Consider the following 22,931-nt stretch of genomic DNA (forward strand, 5'->3'; position numbering starts at 1 on the left):
TCGATATAAGCTGCAGCTCCTCTATCCATGCAGACTCACTTCTGAATAATGGAGGAGCGTCAGAATGGAAGTAATTGATTTAATTTCAGCACAGAAAATTGGAATTGATCTGTGAATAATGTGCTCCGTTTATGGTTGTGAAAATGGTGCTTCTCTGACCTGGATTAATTTGCCTCATAGCACAAGCCCACTGTGTGCTTCATAGAGCAAATATAAGGCGTCATTTTCACATCATATTAATTTCATGATAGGAATCGGTAGAATGTATTTGTTCATGCACACATACTGAGTTTTACACTATGATTAAAAAAAGAATCACACTGAGCAAGCCTTACCACACCCACATTATATTTAATTAAAAACGTCATGATTGTTCTGTCTTTAGCTACAATATGTACATCTCTTGGGTCATATGAATTGGTAGAATGATTCAGTACATTACAACATATATACATACCAATGAGTACAACGCAAATTCAGACAGAGCCGTGAAATGGTTTTCTGCTCACTTTCATGTCGGAAACCTCATGCTGAGGCACCGGAACACTGACGTTTTCTGATGAGAGGTTGATGCCGAGCACATCTAATGTGTTAGCACCCCCTTCAGTTAGAGCACAGTGTTCTCCAGTGTCGTCCAGTGCTTCTGCATTGAATAAGTGCTAGTGCAAGAACAAAATGAAAACGGTTAGGGAGGATGACTAGACTGAAAAAAACAGACAAACATAAGGGAAAGGACTGTGAGATATGAAGTCGTATGAATCTTTTAGAAGTAGAGGGAACAAGGTGAGACTGACAGTAGCATCTTTATTTCATATTGCTCTCTATCCAGCCTTTGAAGTTGGCTACATGTGTGTAGACGGTGTAGAGGTCAGGATCACACTCCCCTTGGTCATACCCAAAGCTCACCAGTCCCATGAGTCTCCACAGCCCTTTGCTTTCCCCCTGCACCTGCCTAAAGCTGGGAGAGAGCTTCTGGTTGCTGCTGGCTTGGTTCTCAGAGAGGGCGGGGAGGACAAGGATCCCCCCTGTGTCAGAGGGACATATGTTAGAGGGTTCATAGTCCGGCTTGTGGCTGGCACAGAGCATGTTGTCTGTGACGCTGACTGGCATGCCATTGCGAGCATACTGCTGCTCACAGGGGACTATATCAGCAAGGTGAACAAGCCCAACCCTTGCCCTTTCATCAGGACCTAAACTTGAATCAGGCAGTGGAGACCAGCCTGTCACAAGCCCTTGCCCAGAGGTCGCTTCTTCTCCCTGGCTGTCAGAGAGGCAGAGGGGCAGGACCTTCTCCCCGATCCTTGCTTTGTCCAGTAACTTGACCACAGCTATGTCAGAGTCGAGAATATGAGGATCGTAGTTTGGATGAACAACAATGGAGGCCACCTAAAGGAGAAAGACATGGTGCTTACTGTGCACGTTTGGTTTTCTGGTCATTAAAAGAGAAGATCTGACGCTTACCCTCAGGTGTTGAAGACCTTTGCTTTCCCTGTGGTCGTCACGGTACTGCTTGCCTACCACCACCTTGATCCTGGCAGCATCCAGAGGATACACCTTCCCCAGCTCTGTCACACAGTGGGCTGCGACCATCACTCTCTTTAGGTTCACCAGAGCCCCGCTGCACACCAGCTGCCAGTCAGTAGCCTGATTGTGGCTGCCAGTTCCTGCTTCAACGTCCCCCTTCAGGGACCCTGCCTGGCTATCTGCCTTGGTCACCTTGGTCCCAGCTCCGTTGGTGAAGCGGCGGTAGATGGCTGCCAGCCAAGGCCAGTGAGCCTCTGCCGGCCTCTCTGGGTCAAAGGTTGGATGCTTCCCACACACTGCCAAAGAGGAGGTGACAGGATGAGAGGACAGAGAGGGAAAGACCACCATCAAGAGAAGGGGCGGGAAAAGGAGTACAGGAACAAATGAGACTCACACTGAGACAGTGTCAACACTTAGTGTCTTTGATTTGTCTTTCCCTTCTGAGGGCTTTTATTTTTCATGTACACATAAGCTTGCTGTCTTTAAGATTGTGTGCCAAAATGCAAAGCAGTGGCACATAAAGAGAAATTTAAATACTTAAAAGCCAGACAATTTTGTGAAATGTGAGAGTGCCTAACTCTTGAAAGTTTTTTAAAATACAAGCTCTACATAACAGAAGTATATCTGTTTTACTTACGCTTTACAATATGTTCATAAAATGCACTACGAGTCTAACTCCAGGGCTTGTTGACATGTGGTAGATGTGTGCAGACCAATTTTATTAAAGGTAAACATAGACCCAACACGAATCCAGTTTGGTATTAAGGCAGGATGCCCATGAAGAGCAGCCAGTTTTGTGTTTGTTGCTGGCTGGCCCAATGTGTTTTCCCTCCACTCTGAAGAATATTAACATCTATTGTAAAGTGATTCGGTCTGGAGGCGCAAAGGTTCCAAGTTGACCACTGGGTGGATTAAGTCTCCTTAGCAACGTTTATATATTGATGGGAAGGGAAGGTGTGATTGGATCTACTCTGCAGCAAAGCTGGCCCATCTTCTGCATAATGTATGCTTTTAGCCTTTTACATACGAAGTTGTTGATGATGGAGAAAGTGGAGACTGTTGTTCATGTATTTTGTCCATTTAATTACAACCTGGAAGACGCCTCGTTTACTCAGAGATGCGGATCTTTTCAAACTCTCATTGCATCTATCTCACAGCTCAGCTGTAGAATGTCAACAATTGGCTTTTCATGTTAGTAGCTTAGGAAAGTGACAGTGAGCAGGAAGGAGAGAACTACAGCTGACAGTGATGCCGAAGAGATGGGTGACATTGTGTTGTTCGACACCAGCATTTAGAGGCAGTAGTAATATTTTAAGAGAATTAAGATAAATGTCTGACGTCATTGCTGATATGTGGGCATTAATCATTAAAACGTGTTTGTTTTGTGGGAGTGTGGTGGTTATTGCCAGTGGTCAGCCAACTAGTAGTTCTTTGCTGCCCTCACCTGGCGAACAGGAGACATGACGCCCGCTCCACTTCCCAGTCTTTAAGCAAGTGCGGCGAGAACTGCCAGAGTGTTGGTAGAAAGAAGAGACACACTCGTACTCTATATGCGAGTGAAGGTGGTGGAAGCCCTGGGGCAACTGGGAAAGCACTGGAGGACCTCTAGTGGGGCCGTCCGACTGGAGCAGTCGGCCCAGCCCAGAGGAGTAGAGCTTGTGCACAGGTGTCTTTCTGTGGGGAGAAGAAGAGGCCAGGGGTGTGTAGACATACCCTGAATTAAAGTTTGGGTTGTGTACATCCTTTTGGATGTGAGTACAGACAAAAAAATATTGTATAACATTAGACTCATTGCTTTTAATTCTTCAGTCACTAAATAGCATCATAATATACAGAACTTATGGACCTATGTTATATGACATTGGTAAACATACCTGAATAGTGCCTGAGGTGGCAGAACTCTTTGTCTAACCAGCTCCGAGACTTTGGGCTCCCGGCATGCTGCAAATACACACATATTCATGAACACACATGGATAACACATACCATACACATACCATACACATACCAAGGTCCGCTGTGATGTGAATGGAGCGACTGGAACTAGAACAGTGACTGAACTGTAGGGACAGGAGGAGGCTAACATCTCGTTATCGGTATCACTGTCTGATATGGCATGGGCTGAGGGTTTTAGAAGTTGTAAGTGATGGCTATAATAAGGGTTAAAGGAAAAGTTTAATATATTTGGAAATACACGTGTCTGCCGTCTTGGCAAGAGTTAAATGAGAAGACCGGCCCTCATGCCTGCGCTTCAAACATGAGCCAGTTAGCTGAGCGCAGCATAAAGACTGAACATGGGTAAAAAAGCAAGTCTGGCTCTGTTCAAAGCTATAAAAAGATGCCTACAAAGACCTCTAAAGCTCACTACTTAACACTACTTTTGTTTAATCCGTACAAAAACAAAAGGGAAAAAACTAAAATATGTGCTTTGAGCCAGACTAGCTGTTTTGCCCTTTATGTTAAGCCATATCTAAATTGATCTGCTGCTGAGTGTAGATAACAGACTAACTAAGAGAAAAAAAAACTATTTCCAAAACTGAAGAACTGTAGAATAACTTGCTTTGTCTTTTATTCTTCGCTCTTTAATTCATGAGGAAAGTAGAGTCACAGACACTTTGACCACTTTATCTTTTGGCAAGAGCTGAAGAGCATCCAGACCAAAATGAATTACAACTTATTAACATAGCACTCCAAACTTTATGGATTATTGTACTGCACAAATTGTTTACCTATTAGCATTTCACGCGAGCATTTTATAACCCTTTACGATCGGCCTTTGGGCTACATCAACAAGTTTGATGGCCCGACATAAAGTGAGAAACTCATGACACCTCGTTAATTACTTACTCATTTTCGAACGAAACACTGCACAGTCTGCTGTACTGGATGTTTGTCCTTGTTTGTACTATACCTTTAGATGATAGGCTATACACCTTATTAGGAGGTGGTGTGTAGGCTACATGCCGACAGAAATGTCATCGGTAGAAAAACAGTGACCAAACAGATGACGGTACCTCTGACACATAGAGGTTGTTTGCCACTCCAGGTACCATTTGGCTGGCAGGTACGTCGGGCATTACCACTGATAGCATATGAGTGGTTACAGAAGAACTCCGCTGTTTCAGGCTCCAGTCCAGGCACCAGTTGGTAGTAGCCATGGTAGAGGCGAGAGAGAAGTGGGCAGCTTTCCCCTGCAGAGGGGGAGCAGACAGTAGGTGAGGATGAAGACCAACAAGGAGCGGATGATATTCACTTTTATTTATTTTTTTTCAATGACTTTCTCACCGGTGACGCTTTGGTTGACCTCTTTCTCTTTTTCTTTTTCTTTGTCCCCCCTCTCCCTCTCCAACTCCTCCTTTGTTTTCTCAGCCGAAGCCTTCTCTGTCTTGTCCTCTTTAATTGTTGGGTTTTCCTTTGGTTTCCCATTTTTCTCACTTCCCGCCGTGTACATGGTGTACTGTGTAATGTTTACTCTAGTGGGAAGGGTTTTCCTCCCTGGCTCTGGAGAACTTATGGTATTATTTTCCTTCTGTGTATCTTTTGTATCATGTATAACGGTATTGTTCTTTGTCATTTCCAATTCAAATATCTCCACTGTGTTGTCACCCTCAGCTACGATGACCGTTCTTATCTTGGTGTCATTCGGGCCGACTTTGTCCGAATCTCTTTTTCCATTCACCTGCTCCTCTTTTCTTTCCTTCTTGTCTTGTCCGTTGTCTTTTATCACAACTATTTCTGTGATATCTGTCTTTTCTGTCTCCAAGTTTGTGTCTGGGCTGCCTTCTTTTTTCTCCGGTGGCTTCTCAACCCCAGGTTCTTTCATTTCAACTGTATTCAGGCTGTTGTCTGGGCCTTCACTATCCACTTCATGTTTGCTGCCTCCAGTGGGTTTCTCTGACCCAGTATTTCTTTCCTCTAGCACTCCTTCATTCCCACCCTCCGACGCAGTTTCCGCTGGAATGGTAGCGGTATAATTGTTTTCTCTGTCTACTGCTGTTGTATTCTCGTGCCCAGTGTTTATATCTCTCCCTCCAACGCTTTCTTTTTCACCAGTTGTGTTTTCTTGACCTTTCGCTTTTCTTTCGCTGATGTGTTTTTCACCATCTGTCTCGTTGCCTTTTTCTGTCTTTTTTGCCTTGTCTCTGTCCTTTTCTTCTTCAGTGAGAGTATTATTCACTGTGGATACAGAACATAAAGAAAGATAATTACTGTATTGTCAGTCAGCAGCTGATTTCAAATCTATTTTCTTGATTTTAAGTTGGCTCGTCATGCTGAAAGACTCTCAGCACTGACTCGTTTTCTGATGACCTTATGAAACACAGTGAAATGAGCTATATGTACTTTGCAATATTTGAAATGACTCGCCCATTCTAATCCCTGTTATTTAAGACACTTTGTCGGACCTTGGGTGCAAACAGGAGGAGTCCCACTCCAGGTGTTGTTAGGGAGGCAGGCTCTCTGGGAGCTTCCACTGAGTTCATAGGGCTGGTAGCACAGGTACTGTAGAGCAATGAGGACATCATTGGGTCCATAAACCAAGAAGTGGTTCCCATGTGTTGGCTTGGGTGGTAGAGCACAGACTATTTCCACTGGCACTAGAGACAGGAAAGGAAAATCAGGCTTTTAGTGGCTGCAAATCGTCCAATTTTCCGCAATCTGCACCACCTCTAGGGCAGTATCCATGGCATTCAGAGCAAGCATGTGACACACAAATGACTTTCCCGGATCTCACATTTGAATTATATCGCACAATATGGTACAATCACGTCATTATCTTACCACAGTCTGGGGCAGGCGCACTCCAGGTGCCATCGCTCAGGCAGATGGCAGTGTGGAAACCCCGCAGCTCTAAGCCAGGGTCACAATGGAAAGTGATGCGTGCCCCCGAGTGACGAAACAAACCCTCTGTGGATCCATGGGTGGGCACTGGAGGCCTGCGGCATCCAACCACTGAGTGGAAATACAGGCATGCACATGTTGTCTTATTTTCCTGTTTTTTAACTAAAAGCCGGATCTTCCAAATTGGGACAAATAGGGGATTTAGGAAGCTTCTTAAAATCATTCTTTAAAACATCAGTTTATTCTGTCTCCCTCCAATAAAGACCTCAAAAATAGACCTTCCGTGAGTTCATTGCCTTCAGGTGTTTGCAGGTCAAACAGGTAACTCACAAATCAAAATCTCAGCTTTCAGACCTGCTTACCTTAGAGGTTCATTAATGAGTAATTTCAGCCATCGTGGTAAAGTTCACAGCAAGACTTATACACAGGGCTTGTAAATGGGCAAGGAATAGATGCAATAAAATAGTTTTAGTCAAACTGTTTGGTTTTCCAGGGTTGTAAAAGTGGATTTTACGGAGTGAAGTAGTAGAGATTGTGAATGTGGTGATGGAATACTGGGTGTAACTCAGTTACTTTGGCATTTGGTGTTGTACATTTTCTTTGTGAATAGTATCAATTTCTATCTCGAAGGCAAACTGCCTATGTACACACAAATGTTGTGGTACAGGACCGCGCCACCCACAACTGAGTTCACAAAAACCCAAACACGCGCGTCAACACTGAGGTTATTCAGCCCTCTGTGTGAAATGAACCCTCAAGAGGTTTTCTGTGTTGTTCATCTCAAGTTGGGTTCGATCCATGAAATGCTCTGTCCGTGGCTTGATCGCTCCAAATCAAGGAACCCTCCCTATCATGCGGTTTTGATGTATTTACCGACTTTGCCAACCAACAGTTGAACAGTGAACTGTAGTTGACCTCTTTTGAAGTTGTTTTTTTCAAAACGTTGAAGCATTCTGGGGAGCTGTGGGCATCTTTGTATTGTACATCAATGATCCATCTTCCTTGTCAGATTGTGTCCACAGACATAATAAGATGAGTCGTTGGGCTTGAATGCTAACTTACTATGCATAAAGACTCATATTGGAAGTAAATCATCATTCCTTTTGTTAATGCCTTGGAAATGATGTTGAACACTGCACTCCAAAACAGATCAAGAATAGATTAAACTGTTCCAGAGAGAGAGAAAGGAAAATAAAAGATTTCCCATGTTGAGTTTCTACGATTATGTGTGAAGACTTTTCTCATGCACAATGTGTTTTATCTGAGGCTTACAACAGTTGACAGTTTGATTATTGGAGCCATAAAATACAGCTGATGTCAGGTTCATACTTAAAATTATCCATGTGACTCCAGGCAGAAATGTAGACTACATTTGCCCTAACAAAATGTCAGACATTAACGTTATTCCAGCTCTCATCCATTCAAATCAACAGCTGAGGATTCCTCATGGGCACACAGATGAATGCACACTGTGTGGAATGAAACTCTTTTTTACGGGTGTCTCCTCCAATGGAAAAGCTGTTTCACCATTCGTTTTATAGACTCGTATTTAGCCCTGAAAATGACACCACAAGAAATAAGTGAGTAGGGTTAGGGGGTCTGTTTTTGTGGGATCTCAAGGGAGGTTTATTGGATGTAAAAACACAAGTTAGGGTCCAGACACCCATAAATAAAAGACCTTGTAGTAGGTCAACCACACCCTGATTGAGCAGTACCCCACATAACAGAGTTGAGTAGCTCTGCTGGTATGTTTGTAAATATTGACCGCACAGATTTAAGGTATAGTGCAGAAACCAAAATGGTTGCTGACCGTACAAATAAAAAACACAGTATTTTTCCTCTTCTCCTCAGTCTTGGTTCATCATGTATGTTGTTGGTGCATTTTCCCCTTCTTTCTGTCCACAGAAGTATGACTTCATGCATTTGTTGGTTCAATGCTGCAAACATATTTGTTAGATGGTCAGTTTGGATTTGCAGCCCAAATGTTAAACTGTTGACTGACCAAAACTATAACTTGGACGGGGGAAAGTAGCTGGCCTGAACCGAGTCCAAACCACAGACCCTTGTGACAGTGAATCATCGCCTGCCTCTGAGCAGCAACAACAGCAAAAAAAAAAGATTCTCCATGAGTTTTTGACATTCCTGCGGAGATGGACATTTGTTGTTTTTGTTACTACTGCAGAAGATTTAGTTATGTTACAAACTCACCATTTTCACACCTCTTGCCTGTGTAGCCAGCCAGACAGGCACAGTGGTAAGTGTAAGAACTCTCCAGCACACAAGTCCCATCATGTAGGCAAGGAGACGAGCTGCAAGCTGAAAATATACAAGTGTGTGACATTAGGGTACAAGAAGAAATGTTGTATTTATTTGCAGTATGACGATAAAGTATGTATCCCAAAAGGAATGCTGCCCACATCAAGGGATTCATATCCAAAGCTGGTGCCATTTCCATATCATCTTTACTTTCCATTTCTACACAGAATGCCTCTGTTTACTTTTACTAGATCTGGCTGAGCTGCTGGTAACGTATGAGTCGATGCGTGAGAGAGACCTTGAGAATGAGGACATTTCTGGGAAGTAATGACATTTTGGTCAGCACAGGCTTTCCCAACGGGCCATTCGCAGGCTCAACACCCTGACGAAGGCGTAATTATTCACTGGACTGTGAGTTCTTTGGAAACTTCTTTCTTGTTTCCATTTGTTGTGGCCCATTCCTCAAAACAGCCCCGTTGTTCATTATAAGTGACTTTTTATTTGTTGTCTATGAAGCAAGTTATTGGATAAGGACTTGGTTTTGGGTGTAAGGTTAAAATGAACCTTTTGATTTGGGTTAGGAATGCATTACGTCACCAAGGGTCCTCAAAAGTATAGAAATAAATGAGTAGTGCAGAAATATAAACAGCAGTAGCAGTATTTTTGTTATTGTTGTTAAATGACAGCGTTTTTCGACCTACCTGATCTCTCCTGGAAAGTGGCAAAGAATCCATCAAAATTCTTGTAACCATCAGACACAAAGAGTATGTGCAGACTGTGACCAGAGCTGTGAACTGGGGCCGGTCTGTTGTTCCCACAGAATCGAGCAATAACACGCGAGTCAATGCTGTCACCGTCTCGGACCTCCACGAAGTCGTAACGACAAGATTGGTGAAACTCCAGGCTCATCATCATGAACCTGTTTGAAAGAGGATGAGTGTACAAAAACACACAAAGTGTCTTACAAATGAACTTCATATTTCTAAAACAGTTTTAAAGTACATTTTCTACATTAAATGTAACAAACGAACTACTTTTTTTTAACTGTTTTTCAACCACAATGTATGAATAAGATGGTGACATGGAGCAAACTGACTGAATCTTTTGGTGTAAAAGTGTCTGTTGTGTTTCGGCTATATATATGTGCTACCCTGTATAATGACCTGTGTTCCCTGGCATTGTGGAACCGCGCTTTAAAATCTTCAGCCAGCAAACAACTAATGGACAGTCATATAAATCATTGCTACCCAATACATTGAAGGTGATTTGCTCCACTGTTGCGTAGCTTACTGCAATTAAGGGTGTGTGAAATAAGTCTCATTTTAAGGTACCACAGCAGTTAAAGATTTAAATTATTGTTATTTCATGTCGAAAATATAAGTGCAAGTCAAGCTGTTCGCAGCAGTGAATATTCAAGGAAAAGAGTAAGCTGAGATCTTGACTAAGGCAGGTATAGGCAAGTAAAACCACATTATAACCATACACATACATACACATTATACTACACTAACTTGTACCAACATTATATGAGCTTAGATTCAATATTTGAGATAAAGCACAATAATTATTGACACTTGGCAGCAACATCAAGAAACCCGAATCAGATGCCTCATTAGTTGTGGCTTTGGCAGGTTTTAAAGACATCTTAGGAATTTCCCCCCTTATATTTAACAGATTGTTTATATTTTAGCACTAATTATGTGCCTATTTAACAGTTTTATGTGCACATATAAATGCCACTACATTTATGTAATTGGCAATAATAAGGCTACTGCTGATAGGCAACAATACATTTCCAGTCTTTAGCGTCTCGTTATTGCAGATCAGCAGATGTTAAATATCTATAAAATATATTCATGAATGCTGAACAAACATGTTGATTGCACATTTCCAAAACAAAGTAGCATGACTGGTGATTATTGGTATGAAAGTTAGGTACTGTGTGAATGTTTCCAAAAGAGTCTTTGTGTGCTTTAACACAGCCAGGACATCCAGAAGGAGCGGCTTTAGGGCCTGATTAAATGTGAATTTAAGTAAGTGCAATAGCTGTTAGGAGAAATTTCCATAGACTTTTGATTCATGAGCTGTTTGATTCAGTTGCAGTCAGAGTGTGAGAGGACTGTCAGCTGGATGAGGAAAAACACAAAGGAGCCTCCTTTCTTCTTCTCTGGGATTTCAGATGTAATCTCTTTGGCCTAATATTGGAACGGACATGAACGACTGATGAACTTTATACAATACACTGGCATGCTCCCAAATCCTCTAATATTACCCTTTATCAGAGACCCTTGGGTCAGGGAAGCTTAGTCTAATAAGATATAAAGTAATCCTAAATGTTAGCCTGCAGCAGCTCCCAACACGAACGCCAGCTGTAATTCAGATGTGTTTCCTGTGATGTGAGTGTACTGCGAGCCACGGTAGTTAAAGAAAGGAAAACCCTAATTCCCCAGTCTCTCAGGCACAAACATAGAACTTTCCATTCGTCTATCTCTGAGCACGGCAGCTCTGTTTCATTTAGGGGTTTTGTTTATGTCAGAAAGCACATAAGAATATGACATATAAATATTAGTCATCTCTATAGTGATGCTGGTAAGACATGGAATGCAAAACTTTATATATATAGTGGAAAAACATACTCTAAATGTGTTATTACCGCACGCTCAGCCTGAATCTAACTGTATGGAGCTTTTGTTCTGCTAAAGCCCTGCCCAGAGGCTGGCCAGTGAAATGCTGTAAGTGTAATGGAGAGAATGACAGACAGAGAAAGTTATCACAGGACTGAAAAGCAATGAAAAGCAATAACTTGCCCTGAAACAAAGCAGGTGTTGTGGTTTCCTAAATGTTGCTGTGGACTTGTTCAGGACATACATCTTGCACAAACTGAACCGAGTGGGAATTCAACTTAAGCAGGTCAGCCAATAATAACTATTACAGATGGCCAATGAAGATCCCTAAAAGTAATGCTTTAATGCCAAATGAAACAGAAACAAAAGTTTGCAATATGCTTCAGTTTCCCACAGGCACATGTGTGTTTGTAACCTGTGGTCAATGTCTCCACATCAACTATTATTTTGTCACTTGATGGCTATGAAACCTTCCCCATGATTTTATAGGGATTCTTCCATTGAAAGTAGTTCCAATGAAAACTGTTGACAGCGAAGTGTTCCGATTATTTAGAATAATGTTGAATCTTTTAATGTAATTATTAGTGAAGGACCACCAGTCGAACCTGTGGTTTTACCCATCATGCTTTGTGATAGGCAAAAACAACTATTAGCAGTGAATATTATCATGAACCTTCCCGATGTAACCCAACGGATGAGGTCTGATGACACAGGCAGGTAAATGAGGATCAGTGAACTATAACGACAGCAGCAGAGGGGACACGGTCTCACCTGAGCTCGATAGTAAAGGGACGATCCACCTGGATGGTCCACTCACATCGAGCATTGTTGGGGTAGCTCTCGAGCACCAAGTGGCCCTGCCGTTTACGGATCACACCCCCACACTCTGAAAAACACATGGGAAAGAATTCCATTTTGGAAAGTTGGTGTTCTTTAAATTCCAGCGACTGGGAGTTATTACAGCTTAACTATTTGAGGGGCTATATTCAGCTGCTTTGGTTACCATTCCAACCAAAAGCAATTACATTTGAGCTTCCAAACTGTAAAAGTCCAGTGTAGTGCTCAGCAAAATAAAGAAACACAAACACAATACGCACAGGGACAACAAGGCGTTCAGCAGCCTATCCAGGTTCTGCTTTTAATTAAATGTATGATTGTTGTTACCTCAGGCAGAATATTTGCATGTTGAAAAAGCTGTAGTCAGTGTGGTACATATTAAATAGTTTGATGGGATTCCCGATAGTTGACTCTGACCTGTCATTTAGCTCCTTGTGGAAAAAGCTCCTGGGCATATGGCAGCCTTCCAAGCTGGCATAGTTGTCCCAGATGAGCATAAATCATCAGGGAAGGAAAGACCACATGCACATTGTATTCATTTCACGCATAGATTAAAAAAAAGTTTGATCGCAAAGCCCTATAGGATCTGCTATTTGGGAGAATGAAGATACTTACTCATGCAATCTCCACCAGACCAGCCAGGCCGACACTCAGCGCAGTATTTTCCAGCAATGAAGAAGTCGTCCCTGGGGCCCCATGTCCCATTGTTACATCGCTTACAGTTCTCAAATATACTGCAACCTGAAAGAAAGAGAACCCGAAACCAAATCACAGTAAAGCAATTAAAGAGTCAGTCTGACGGGGCACAATTAAAAGGATGCAAACAATTCAAATCAAGTCTTAGGTTAGGTCTTAGTTATCTTTTTGTCAGAATTGGGAACATTTTTCCTACATGGCTTGAGCCATGTCACCAACCTCCATCAGACCGCTGCCATGTTTCCTGTTAATCAACTCAATCATTATGCTCATCTTTCACTACAAAAGAACACACAAACATGAGTGCTTCCATACATACAAATGTGGAAAAAAGTCCCTAAACTGGCTTCCTGGGAGGAAGGTTTTTAACTAACGAGACTGCTTTTTATGAGTTTAAGAGTAAAATGGGATTTACAGGTATCCATTTTATTTTAAACAGCTGTTTCTTTTTACATTCAAGCTGTAAAGAAAACATGACATACTTGTACAGGCGGGTTGGCATGTAGAAAAAAAACATGCAAGAGTGTCAATGCAAGAGCTACAGCACACGTGTGCAAACATCTCCAAGTGATTATATTCTCACGTACTGTATATGCACACCTGTATTTCTTACGATGCGCACATCTCTGAGTACAAACACACACATGTTCGCCCCCATTTCATTCATAAATCACAGTTCAAAGTATGATCATTCACCCCTGCACTCATTCAAGAGGAGTCTGCCAGAAAGTCAAAAGAAGGAGCCAATGTGAAGTTGACCTGTAAACAAATTATATCCGTCACAAATATGTTCAGGCTTTCATACTGCGTGTAATGCTACGGTGCAAACAGCTGTGCAGTTGACCGACATCGCTTCGTCTTACACACTTTACAATGCAGATGTTAGTTGAAGACGAGATCAGCAGATGTAGACTTTACAAGGAGACGGCCAACTCTTTATTCTGTTCAAGGAAAACAAGTTTGCAACGTCTCACTCATTCAAATATGAACATTTGCAAGGGCTTTACCTGGATGGATGATGCAGGGGTCGCACTCATTGATGGCGTTGCGACAGCAGGGCACTGCATAGCCCACCGGCGTCCCCTGTAGGGGGCATTTACAGCGGATCACATCATACTCGCAGCAGCCTCTACACATAACGTTCCACTCTGGGCCCGGGCAGTGGTTGTACAAATACCTGTAATCTGAAAACGACAATACGTCAGGGTCAGCAACTCAAACAAGCAAGCAGGGAACAAATATTCCATGTAAGCATCATATACATGTGCTGACAAAGAGAGGAAGATGAGTCAAACATGGAGAAAATATGACAAAATGTCATGGTTTGGCCCTGTGAGCAGACACGGGGGTTATGGTCAGCAGAAGCCAGAGCAGCAGTGGAAGGATTCTGATGAGTAACGGTGTGTGTGTGTGTGTGTGTGTGTGTGTGTGTGTGTGTGTGTGTGTGTGTGTGTGTGAGATGCTGCTCTGCCTTGGCTTATTTCCACTGCCATGTGGTTGCAAGCTCATAGGGGTTGGCAGGTCTCTCAGTAGTTGACCTCCTCTGTATGTTCTCATACGATGTTACATCAGACAACATGCCACGATGGTAAAGTCACTGTCACAGAAATCAGAATCCAAATCAATAATCAGAAAGCCCTTCCTCTTTGCAAAGTTCTACCAAACAAATGGAATGTTTAATTGGACTGGAAACCAGTGAGTCAAGGACTTTTGAGTCTGAGCGGTTATGTAACAGTGGATTTAAAAGCTGAAACCGACAAGTGGAAATTCTCTTGTGGCAGATGTGGACAGAGTACTAACATAAACTGCACTTTAAACTTGGCAACTTGTCGGTGCAGCATTTTGAACGTGCCCTCCTCTGAGCTCTCATAACTTCTCTGCCCTCAACCCTCCAACCATTTACTCTTCCCTGACAACTCCCCCATCTAAAAACACAAAGGCACACTTGTACACTGTTTTTATTTGTAATGCCGTAGCTGCACGCTCGAGCTATTTGTTGCTTGTGTGACTTTTGTGAAACCAAGAATCTAGAACACAGACACACAAAAGCAAAAAGCAGGAACGATAAATCTCTCAGTGATAGTTTGCAGACGGTCAACGAGAGAGGAGAATCATAGATGTCTGGGAATGCTGTGAGTCTGCCCTTCCACATTAATGATATCATCAATTGTATCTCAGTCCAACTGCTATCTGGCTCGTTCTCCTCAGCTACTTCTCCGAGCAGACACAGTGAGCTTTGACAAACGCAACGACATCAATCAAACAGAGAGTAGGTTGTGCAATGCCACTAATTCAACAGAGTTTGTCCTTTATAAAGTCATTGGAGTCTTTAGCTATGATTCCTGTCACTTCCTAGCGTAGGTCATCAATGTCTTGATAACGTGGGCTCAGATAAGATTTGTAAAATAACCTTAAAGCTCAAATGTTCAGCAAGCCACTGACAACCTGGGGTCCCTTTTTTGGGATGGCGTGCGATAGATCTCAGGACTATAATTCAATGTAACTCAAATGTTATTGGACCATGCCGCCCGAACGGGCCAGTCCATTATGCAATGCCCATGCTGTCAAATAAACCGCAATGTTTTCTTGTGGTAAAAATGAATGTAAACTTACGACCCCGAAGCTTTGGTTTTTTTTAATCAAAGCTGCATTGTCTTGTTTATTTTAACTTGGTTTGCTTCCATGAGGCACAAAAGAAGAAGCTCATAGTTTCTGTTGACATTGTGATTTTTGTGGATTTCTTTTGACCAAGTGCGAGAACCACGAACATCCATGGTATAGGCATGGCCTGCGTGTTTAGAGAGATGTCTGTTGAGAAAAGAAAAGCACATTATTGTGAGTCAAGTAGACAAAAACCTATCTTTACCAGAGCCCTACTTATTATTTTCCTCAATATATTTAGCTAAAATCTATTGAAAACACATAAAAAGGTCTCGCCCATGCTACAAGATTAGAATTGCAGACCAATAACATTGTCAGACTCACGGTCGGCAGTTAAAAAATAAGTCGACGCATCAAAACCAGATACATCTTCATTTTGAATCCACACATTCTTCTTCCTTGTCAAAAACGGCTGCCTTTATTGCCCACCAGTAATTTCACCGGCAACAGTTCAGTCAGAGATTCGGGTGTGTAGCGACTCGAGCCACTAGCCTCAAGCAGAGATGAGGAGCGGGCTACAGAGGTCTGGTAAACTCACTTCTATTTAACTCCACCAGATTTGTTTATTTATTTTTTTCATTTTCAGACTTGTAATCTTAATTTGCCTCAAGAGACATCGCTTGATGAATTTGAATGTATCAGATTTCGTGCAGCTCCCTCTGGAGCCACCAAAGGCTTCATACGATGTGTTTTACACATATGAAGGAGTATTCCACCTCCATCTAATTCAGTGGAGTTCCCCTTTTATCTGGCACTTCACCCAAAAGGGAATACAAAGCTACATGATTTTGAAAAAAAATCGAGTTGAAGCTGCTAATTGGTTTATTTCAGTAGCTTGACTTTGCTCAGTGGAGTCCAGGAGTCCATCCAAACTCTGGTCTGCTTTCATTCAATAAACTGCAATAAAAAAGCAGTTGCAAGCAACGATCTTTTCAACAACTGTTTGTCTGATTAAAATATGACCCAAATTACATAAAATGGAGGTTGGGACTCAAAGAGAGAGTGGACTTAAGCCATTATCGACCGTAGAGACTGTGAAAGCTGATTTGTAGGACTTGAACTTGAAAGGGTCAAAAAAGCTTTATGAGCTGGTCCGGTAATGTCATTACATGGATCACTGCAGAGTGTCTTGTCCTTAGATAGAGAAAAGACAGCCTGTTAGCTGCCCTCTGTGCACTTATTTTGAAGACCCTGATTTACAGCAGAATAAAACAGATCTTTATGTGTTAACTTGAGTCGGTTATTCATCTTCTTTCTCACCTCAGACAGTGACATGAAATAGCATTTATGATAGCATTAGTTTCCAGATTTTCGCAAGCTGTTTTCTTAATGCTCCTGAGGTAAATAAACACAGGCAGCAGTGTCTTTAGTGTTTATTCTCCGTGAATGGATTCAGTTTGTTGACCTCCATTTCTGTTATTTTTTTCTCTGAAGCATGACTCTGAGGTTTCTCCCCCAGTGCTGGACGCATGCTGGAATGCATCTACTTCTCCGAAAGGCTATCCCGTCTCCTTAATACTTGTTTACTGATTTACCACAATGAAGATCATTTTTACATAACTGTGCTTTAGCTTGGGACATGGCAATTTGGATTTATTCCATTTAGCTATAAGCTTACTGCCTTGCAAAAACACATGTGCGAGACTTCCAGGTCTAGAGACTACCTGCAGGTAACAACAGACTGGACAGTAACAAGTTCATATGGGTTTTTCCAGGTGTGGAGGTGCATGCGTACAGAAGTTAGCCTGCAAGTGAGTGGACGTTTGAGCAAGCATTAGTACATGCATGAGCTAGGCTTCAGCGTTTGAGCTCTAAGCTTAACAAAAGCACTACAACTTATTTTGAAATTGTTTTTGGACCAATGTATGTTTTTGCAAATGTGTGGAAAAAAATGGCATGAACATGCAAATGACACTCCATTCATCATTATGTTCCCCAGACCTGTAATTTAACCCAAGACTGTTATTGTGCTGTGTGCCGCTGGCTAATGTGCATTTAATCACAAACTGGAAGTGTTGACAGTTGTTAGAAAGGTTCTGTAACAAGTACTAAATTAATCCCACTACAAAGCTTGCTTCCTTGTTGTGCCTCATAGCTGTCCAGCATCCTTTCAATCCAACCTGTCAGATGTGTCTTCTGGTATATGTAATAGCAGCACACACACAACTAATATGCTGTATAAGAGAGAGGGCACTGGCACCAGGCCAAACACAGTTTAACAGAAAATCACAAAAGGTTTTTTCTCCCCCTCAGTTCTGAAGCTAAGTCTGTCGATTTTTGTGTGTCTTGTTTTGCTGTTCTGGTCTCATGTAAGTGGTATCTGCTTATTTTCATTCCAGATGTTGAGCTCCTCAATATGTCAAGCAGGCGGAGAAATGAAAATAGCAATAACACAGGCATCACAGCTCGCCTGGTGGAGACCTCTGTACTCCCACCCAATAATAAGCTCGGCAACCCAGGTTGTTAGTCGGCACGTGTCAGCCGCTCACCTTGATGTGAATCCAGACACGTCATTATTACTGGGGCAGACTAGATGTGGTCACGCGAGTCGTGTGACCCTGCACCTGAATTTACTGCCTTGCTGGCGCGCTAACCAGTGGAGAGCCACAGCAAACTCTGACTTCTGCCAAGATCAAACTATAAAATGTCCACATTATTGTTCTGTCTTATTATATATATATATATATATATATATATATATATATATCTTTTTTTTTTTTTTTTTTTTTTAATTATTATTATTATTATATATATTTTTTTACCTTAGAAATGTATTCTGTCCAAATGTAATGTTCACAGATAACTCACATAATTGTTCCACAACTCTCCTGAAACTGTGCCAGCATTTTCTGGAAGCAACTTCTTCTGTACTAAATAAAACCCAAGGTCAGTATTTTCTGTTATTTTGCATCGGCATCAACTTTAGGCTCCAGTTTATATTTACAGCCAAGTGCTGCGCCCAGAGTTTCAAATAATTTGAGTTATATAATTTGATATAAACTGTTTTAAGAAATGCAGCTTGGCGCAGTGTCTTCTGTGGCATTTAAACCAGTTGTTGTCTAGTTTGTCGTATCCTTGCTCACTTCTCGGAAACTGCATCTTCTTCAGTCTTCTCTCACACCCGTATCACAGCAAAGCTATTTTCAACTCCGAACAAAGCTGAGGAGCCAAATGTGGAGACAATTTTAGCGGAGCCCGCAGTGAAAAGATGGGTTCAATGCTTAACAAACACAATGCTGTGGCTGTGTCATCTAGCAGCTCCATTCTGCAGGTTTTGACTAAGTTATATAGCAGTTCAACATTTTGGGAAATATGCATATTCTCTTTCTTGGTATCAATCTTCTCATCTAAGTCTCAGCAAGAAACTATTTTCCGAAAATGTGGAAATACTGCTTTTAAGTTCAGTTCACCCAAATTGCCGACAAAAACAACGAGTGGTACAGCAATAAAGACAGTGACAGTTTTATTTGACCATGCTGCTTTGCATAAGCCTCGCCACAACATTAAGTCATACTTGTTCCTTGCCATAATTAAGTGGGAACTCATGTCAGAAAAAGTTTCCTGTGAAGAAAATGACAGGTTACAGAATACATCTACTGAATAAATAGTTTCCTCCTGACAAAATGGTGCTTATTTTATGCTGATGTATCATGGAATAATAGTTTTTAAAGCAGCTGTGAGAGCTCGTGCTGCGCATGTATGTGCCAGCGTATTATTCCTTCTGCCTGCTGCCCACAGCAGCTGTCTGGTATTTAGAGGTTGGAGTGATTTTGCTGTCGTAGAACGGGGAAACTCCCAGGGGAGCTCCGTGGGCATTGCGTATCTGAATGTAGCCTGATCCCCAGCGCTGGTCCCAGTGGTCATCCTGGAGATTTGCTTACAATAAACTTCCCTTCGCTAGGAAACCACAACCCCAATGAAATATCCTTTTTACTCTATTACCCACTATGGTGAAGTGGTATGAATACGCTGAGATTTGCACTTTTCCTCTCAGCACTCAGCTCCTCAACTTGGAATGAACTCTTGAGTCCGATATGACGCTCTATTTTTCCAAATGCTCATTCAGAGGACATGTTTTGATTCCTGTAACGATATTCTGTGCCAGGATTTCACTTTCTCCAATGGAATATGCTTTTTACATGTGCTAGCCTTGGCCTTTGTTTCTTACGACACACTACCCAGTAGCCCTGACAACTTCCCAGTGGACTTTAGCTAAACACACTATTAGACGCATAAACAAAAACAGACATGTCCACAAAGTCAGGATTTTTACGTAAACACATTTGCTCTACTTTTAAGAAAAGGAAACTATTTTCGATTGCTCAACAGAAAAAAACAGTCATCATCAGCTGATGATGAATGATTAGAGACAAGCTGTGCTGAGAGTGACTCAGCTGACAACAACAAAAGAGGGCAAATATCTCAGAGAGAACTCTCTTAGTCAACACAGCTGAGCTCTGCCCAGCCCGTTGCCACATTTACCACCATTACAAATTGAAGATTATTTTACTGCCTGGTAATCGTGGGGCGAGCAAGCAACAGAGGGCAACGGTTTAGTAAGAAGTCTTAGAGACGAGTGTATGGTATACGGTATGGTGATTGATTTAAACGTGACTCATGTCTTCCTGCAGCAGTTCAAGTGGCCACCCTGAGTAAACAGGCCGAGACAAATCTCAATCTCAGGGAGAGCACCCTTTAGCACTTAAAGAGAAGCTCTCACACAAAAGGGAACGCGTGCCAAGATTCAACACCCCTATTCGGACTCTAAGCGCCTCGCTTTACCTTCAGGAATGTGTTGCCACATCTTACTGGTGCGTCTTTTATTTAAGAGCAGAAAAAAACAATCTGACTTTCATGTCACACAGAGCACAACTGCATTGAGTAGAAAGGAAGATCACAAAGCACCTTTTAATCGGACAATAAACAAAACCTCGCAGGAATGCCTCACTCTGTATTTCAGAAACAGTTGTTTAGTCAAAGATTACACAAACAAGTCAGTGCTGCTTGTTTTGCAGCGTCTGTAAATCACTGTATCTCTGTGGTTCATATTTTACAAGCCTTGCTGAGTGCTGTTGTGCTCTTAAGGGATAGAAGGGAAGAGGGGATGGAGGGAGTTGCTGATGCTGGCTTTTTGAGAACAAAGAACATGAACCAAGAGGCCGTGCCAAACATAGAGACAGAGAGAGGGAGAGAAAGAGCGACAGTGGAGCGAAACGCTTTGCCAGTCTCTTACCGTAGGGCCAGGCTGTCCCTTGAGGTAAGGCGATGAAGAGCGAGATGAAGAGGAACCAGCCCTCCTTCCATGAGATAAAGGTGGAGGTCCCGGGGATTTTGTGGGTGCCCCTGTGGGTTTGCCCCAGCTGCAGTCCCCGTCCCGCAGACAGCATGCTGCAGTCTGGAACTCTGTTTACTTTCTGAACTCAGCTGACATCACCTTCTCTTGGCCCTTCAGTCCTTCCCTCCCCCTCCCTCTCTTTCTCTCCCCCTTCTTTCTCTCTCTCTCTCTCATTTCTTTTTGGCTTCAGGTTACAGCCCAGCCTCATGAGGAGTTCCACTTGCAGGTCTCCCAAAAACTCCCCTCGCTCCGCTCAGAGGACGACGTCACTGCTGTTGAATGAAAGCAGGCTCCGACGATTTATGCTTAACTCATTATACACACACACACACGCACACACACACACACACACACACACACACACACACACACATTGAAGCGAAGCACAGAACAAGCAGTTTATGTTCTACACTATGTGCCTGCCATACTGACAAGACCAATGATGTGGTGATAGCATTTGTGTCTGCTTCACAGCTTATGTGTTCATGCCTAAACACATCTCGATGTCAGTGTTATTCAAGTTTTTATACACTTTGCTAAGCTTGAAAACAGCAGCAGTTTGTAGTCTCGGAATGCAATGTGTGTTAAACAACAATAACACATTTATTTTGTATAGCACTTTAAAAAGTACTCAAAGACACTTTACAAAAACAGAAACAATGGAAGTAATTACGCATTCAGTAGGTTTTTATTGTAAGTTTAGAGTAATAGTATGTTATTTAAAAACAAATGCTCTTATTTGCTGTCTTGCCAAGAGTCAGGTGAGCCAATTGATACCACTCTCTGTGTACACTGAAGCCATGAGACTGTTAGCTTAGCTTAGCTTAGTTTAAAGACTGGAAACAAGGGCAACCAGAGGTAACAACATGTGCCTACCAGGACGAGTCTCTATCTCTTTGGTTTAATCTGTACAAAAAAACAACGAGTAAAAACAACAGTTTGACATTTTATGTAAAATTATGTAAGGCAAGGCAAGTTTATTTGTATAGCACATTTCAACAACAAGGTAATTCAAAGTGCTTCACATAAAACCATTAAAAGCATCAAAACATAAGGCAAAAGAAAAGGAGATTTAAAAACAATTAAAGAATGTAGCAGACTATTTCGTGGTTAGGACTAGGCATTGTGTTACTTTTGGACGGAGCCAGGCTCGTGGTTTCCCCCTGTTTTCACTCTTTATGCTAATTTTATCCAACAGGATCTGGCTCCAGCTACAGACGGGAGAGTGGTATCAAGCCTCTCATCCAACTCTGGGCAAGAAAGTCAATAAGCACATTTTCCAAAAATCTCAAACGCTTCCTCTCAAACAATATACACAAATATGGTATTTTTCCCCAGCTATGTTGCATCTGTTGGTGGTGCACTACTAATGTTATCTTGCAAATGAAATGGTCGAAGGTTTTACGCATCAGTACAATCCTGCTTTCAAACGTGAAGACTTTAACAACAGAAAGGTAGCCATGTGTAGCCACAGTTGCCCAAGATACTTTTTTACAACAGTTGTTGTGTTGTATCATCTCCAGGGTGTGTTATATTTCAGCTGGATACAGCACTGGAATTAATGTTGTTCTTTTCCCACTGGGACTCCAAGCTGCATGCACGAGCGAGCAGGGAGTACAGATCAAACGACCCAGAGCCGGAGAATCAAATATCCAAAGCAGTTTCCTAAAACAGCAGGATATAGACATGAGCAGTGCTCCAGTCTGTGTGTGTGTGTGTGTGTGTGTGTGTGTGTGTGTGTGTGTGTGTGTGTGTGTGTGTGTGTGTGTGTGTGTGTGTGTGTGTGTGTGTGTGTGTAGGGAAATTAAAAAACAGACTGAAATCAAGAAGGTTCATGAAGAGCATAGAGGAACTGAGACACAGAGGGAGAAAAGTGTCAGGAAAAAGTGTTAATCAAGGAAGAGAGAGGGAGAAAAGGAAATATTGTCTGTGCTTTCTATTCCCCTTTCACCACCGCTCTACTGTTTGTCCAGATGCCGAATGGTTTATCATGTGAACCCCAAGGGTCTCAGCTTAACGGGGACACTGGTTTCGTATTTTCAGAGACTACATCTGCAGTCAACTCTGTCAGCAGAGTAGACTGTAAACATATTTTTTTGTATTACATACACAGAAAAAGTGTTCCATATATTTGTATTTGCACACTGTTGCACTATTTG

The 22,931-nt window shown here is 42.2% G+C and overlaps 1 protein-coding gene across 1 annotated transcript; it reads right to left on the bottom strand.

The window, feature by feature from the left end:
* Positions 1 to 345: 345 nt before the first annotated feature.
* Positions 346 to 20,824, bottom strand: pamr1b (peptidase domain containing associated with muscle regeneration 1b; the record flags this gene model as incomplete). Its single annotated transcript, XM_079297284.1, has 14 exons — positions 346 to 1,386; positions 1,462 to 1,820; positions 2,969 to 3,198; positions 3,399 to 3,465; positions 4,539 to 4,715; positions 4,810 to 5,700; positions 5,928 to 6,119; positions 6,304 to 6,474; positions 8,572 to 8,679; positions 9,321 to 9,538; positions 12,015 to 12,129; positions 12,696 to 12,821; positions 13,784 to 13,960; positions 20,671 to 20,824. The coding sequence occupies 14 exons, from the start codon at positions 20,822 to 20,824 to the stop codon at positions 805 to 807; spliced, it is 3,567 nt and encodes a 1,188-aa protein (XP_079153410.1). The 3' UTR covers positions 346 to 804.
* Positions 20,825 to 22,931: the final 2,107 nt, after the last annotated feature.

This window comes from Melanostigma gelatinosum (assembly GCF_949748355.1).
Source record: "Melanostigma gelatinosum genome assembly, chromosome: 1".
Classification (NCBI taxonomy): Eukaryota; Metazoa; Chordata; class Actinopteri; order Perciformes; family Zoarcidae; genus Melanostigma; species Melanostigma gelatinosum.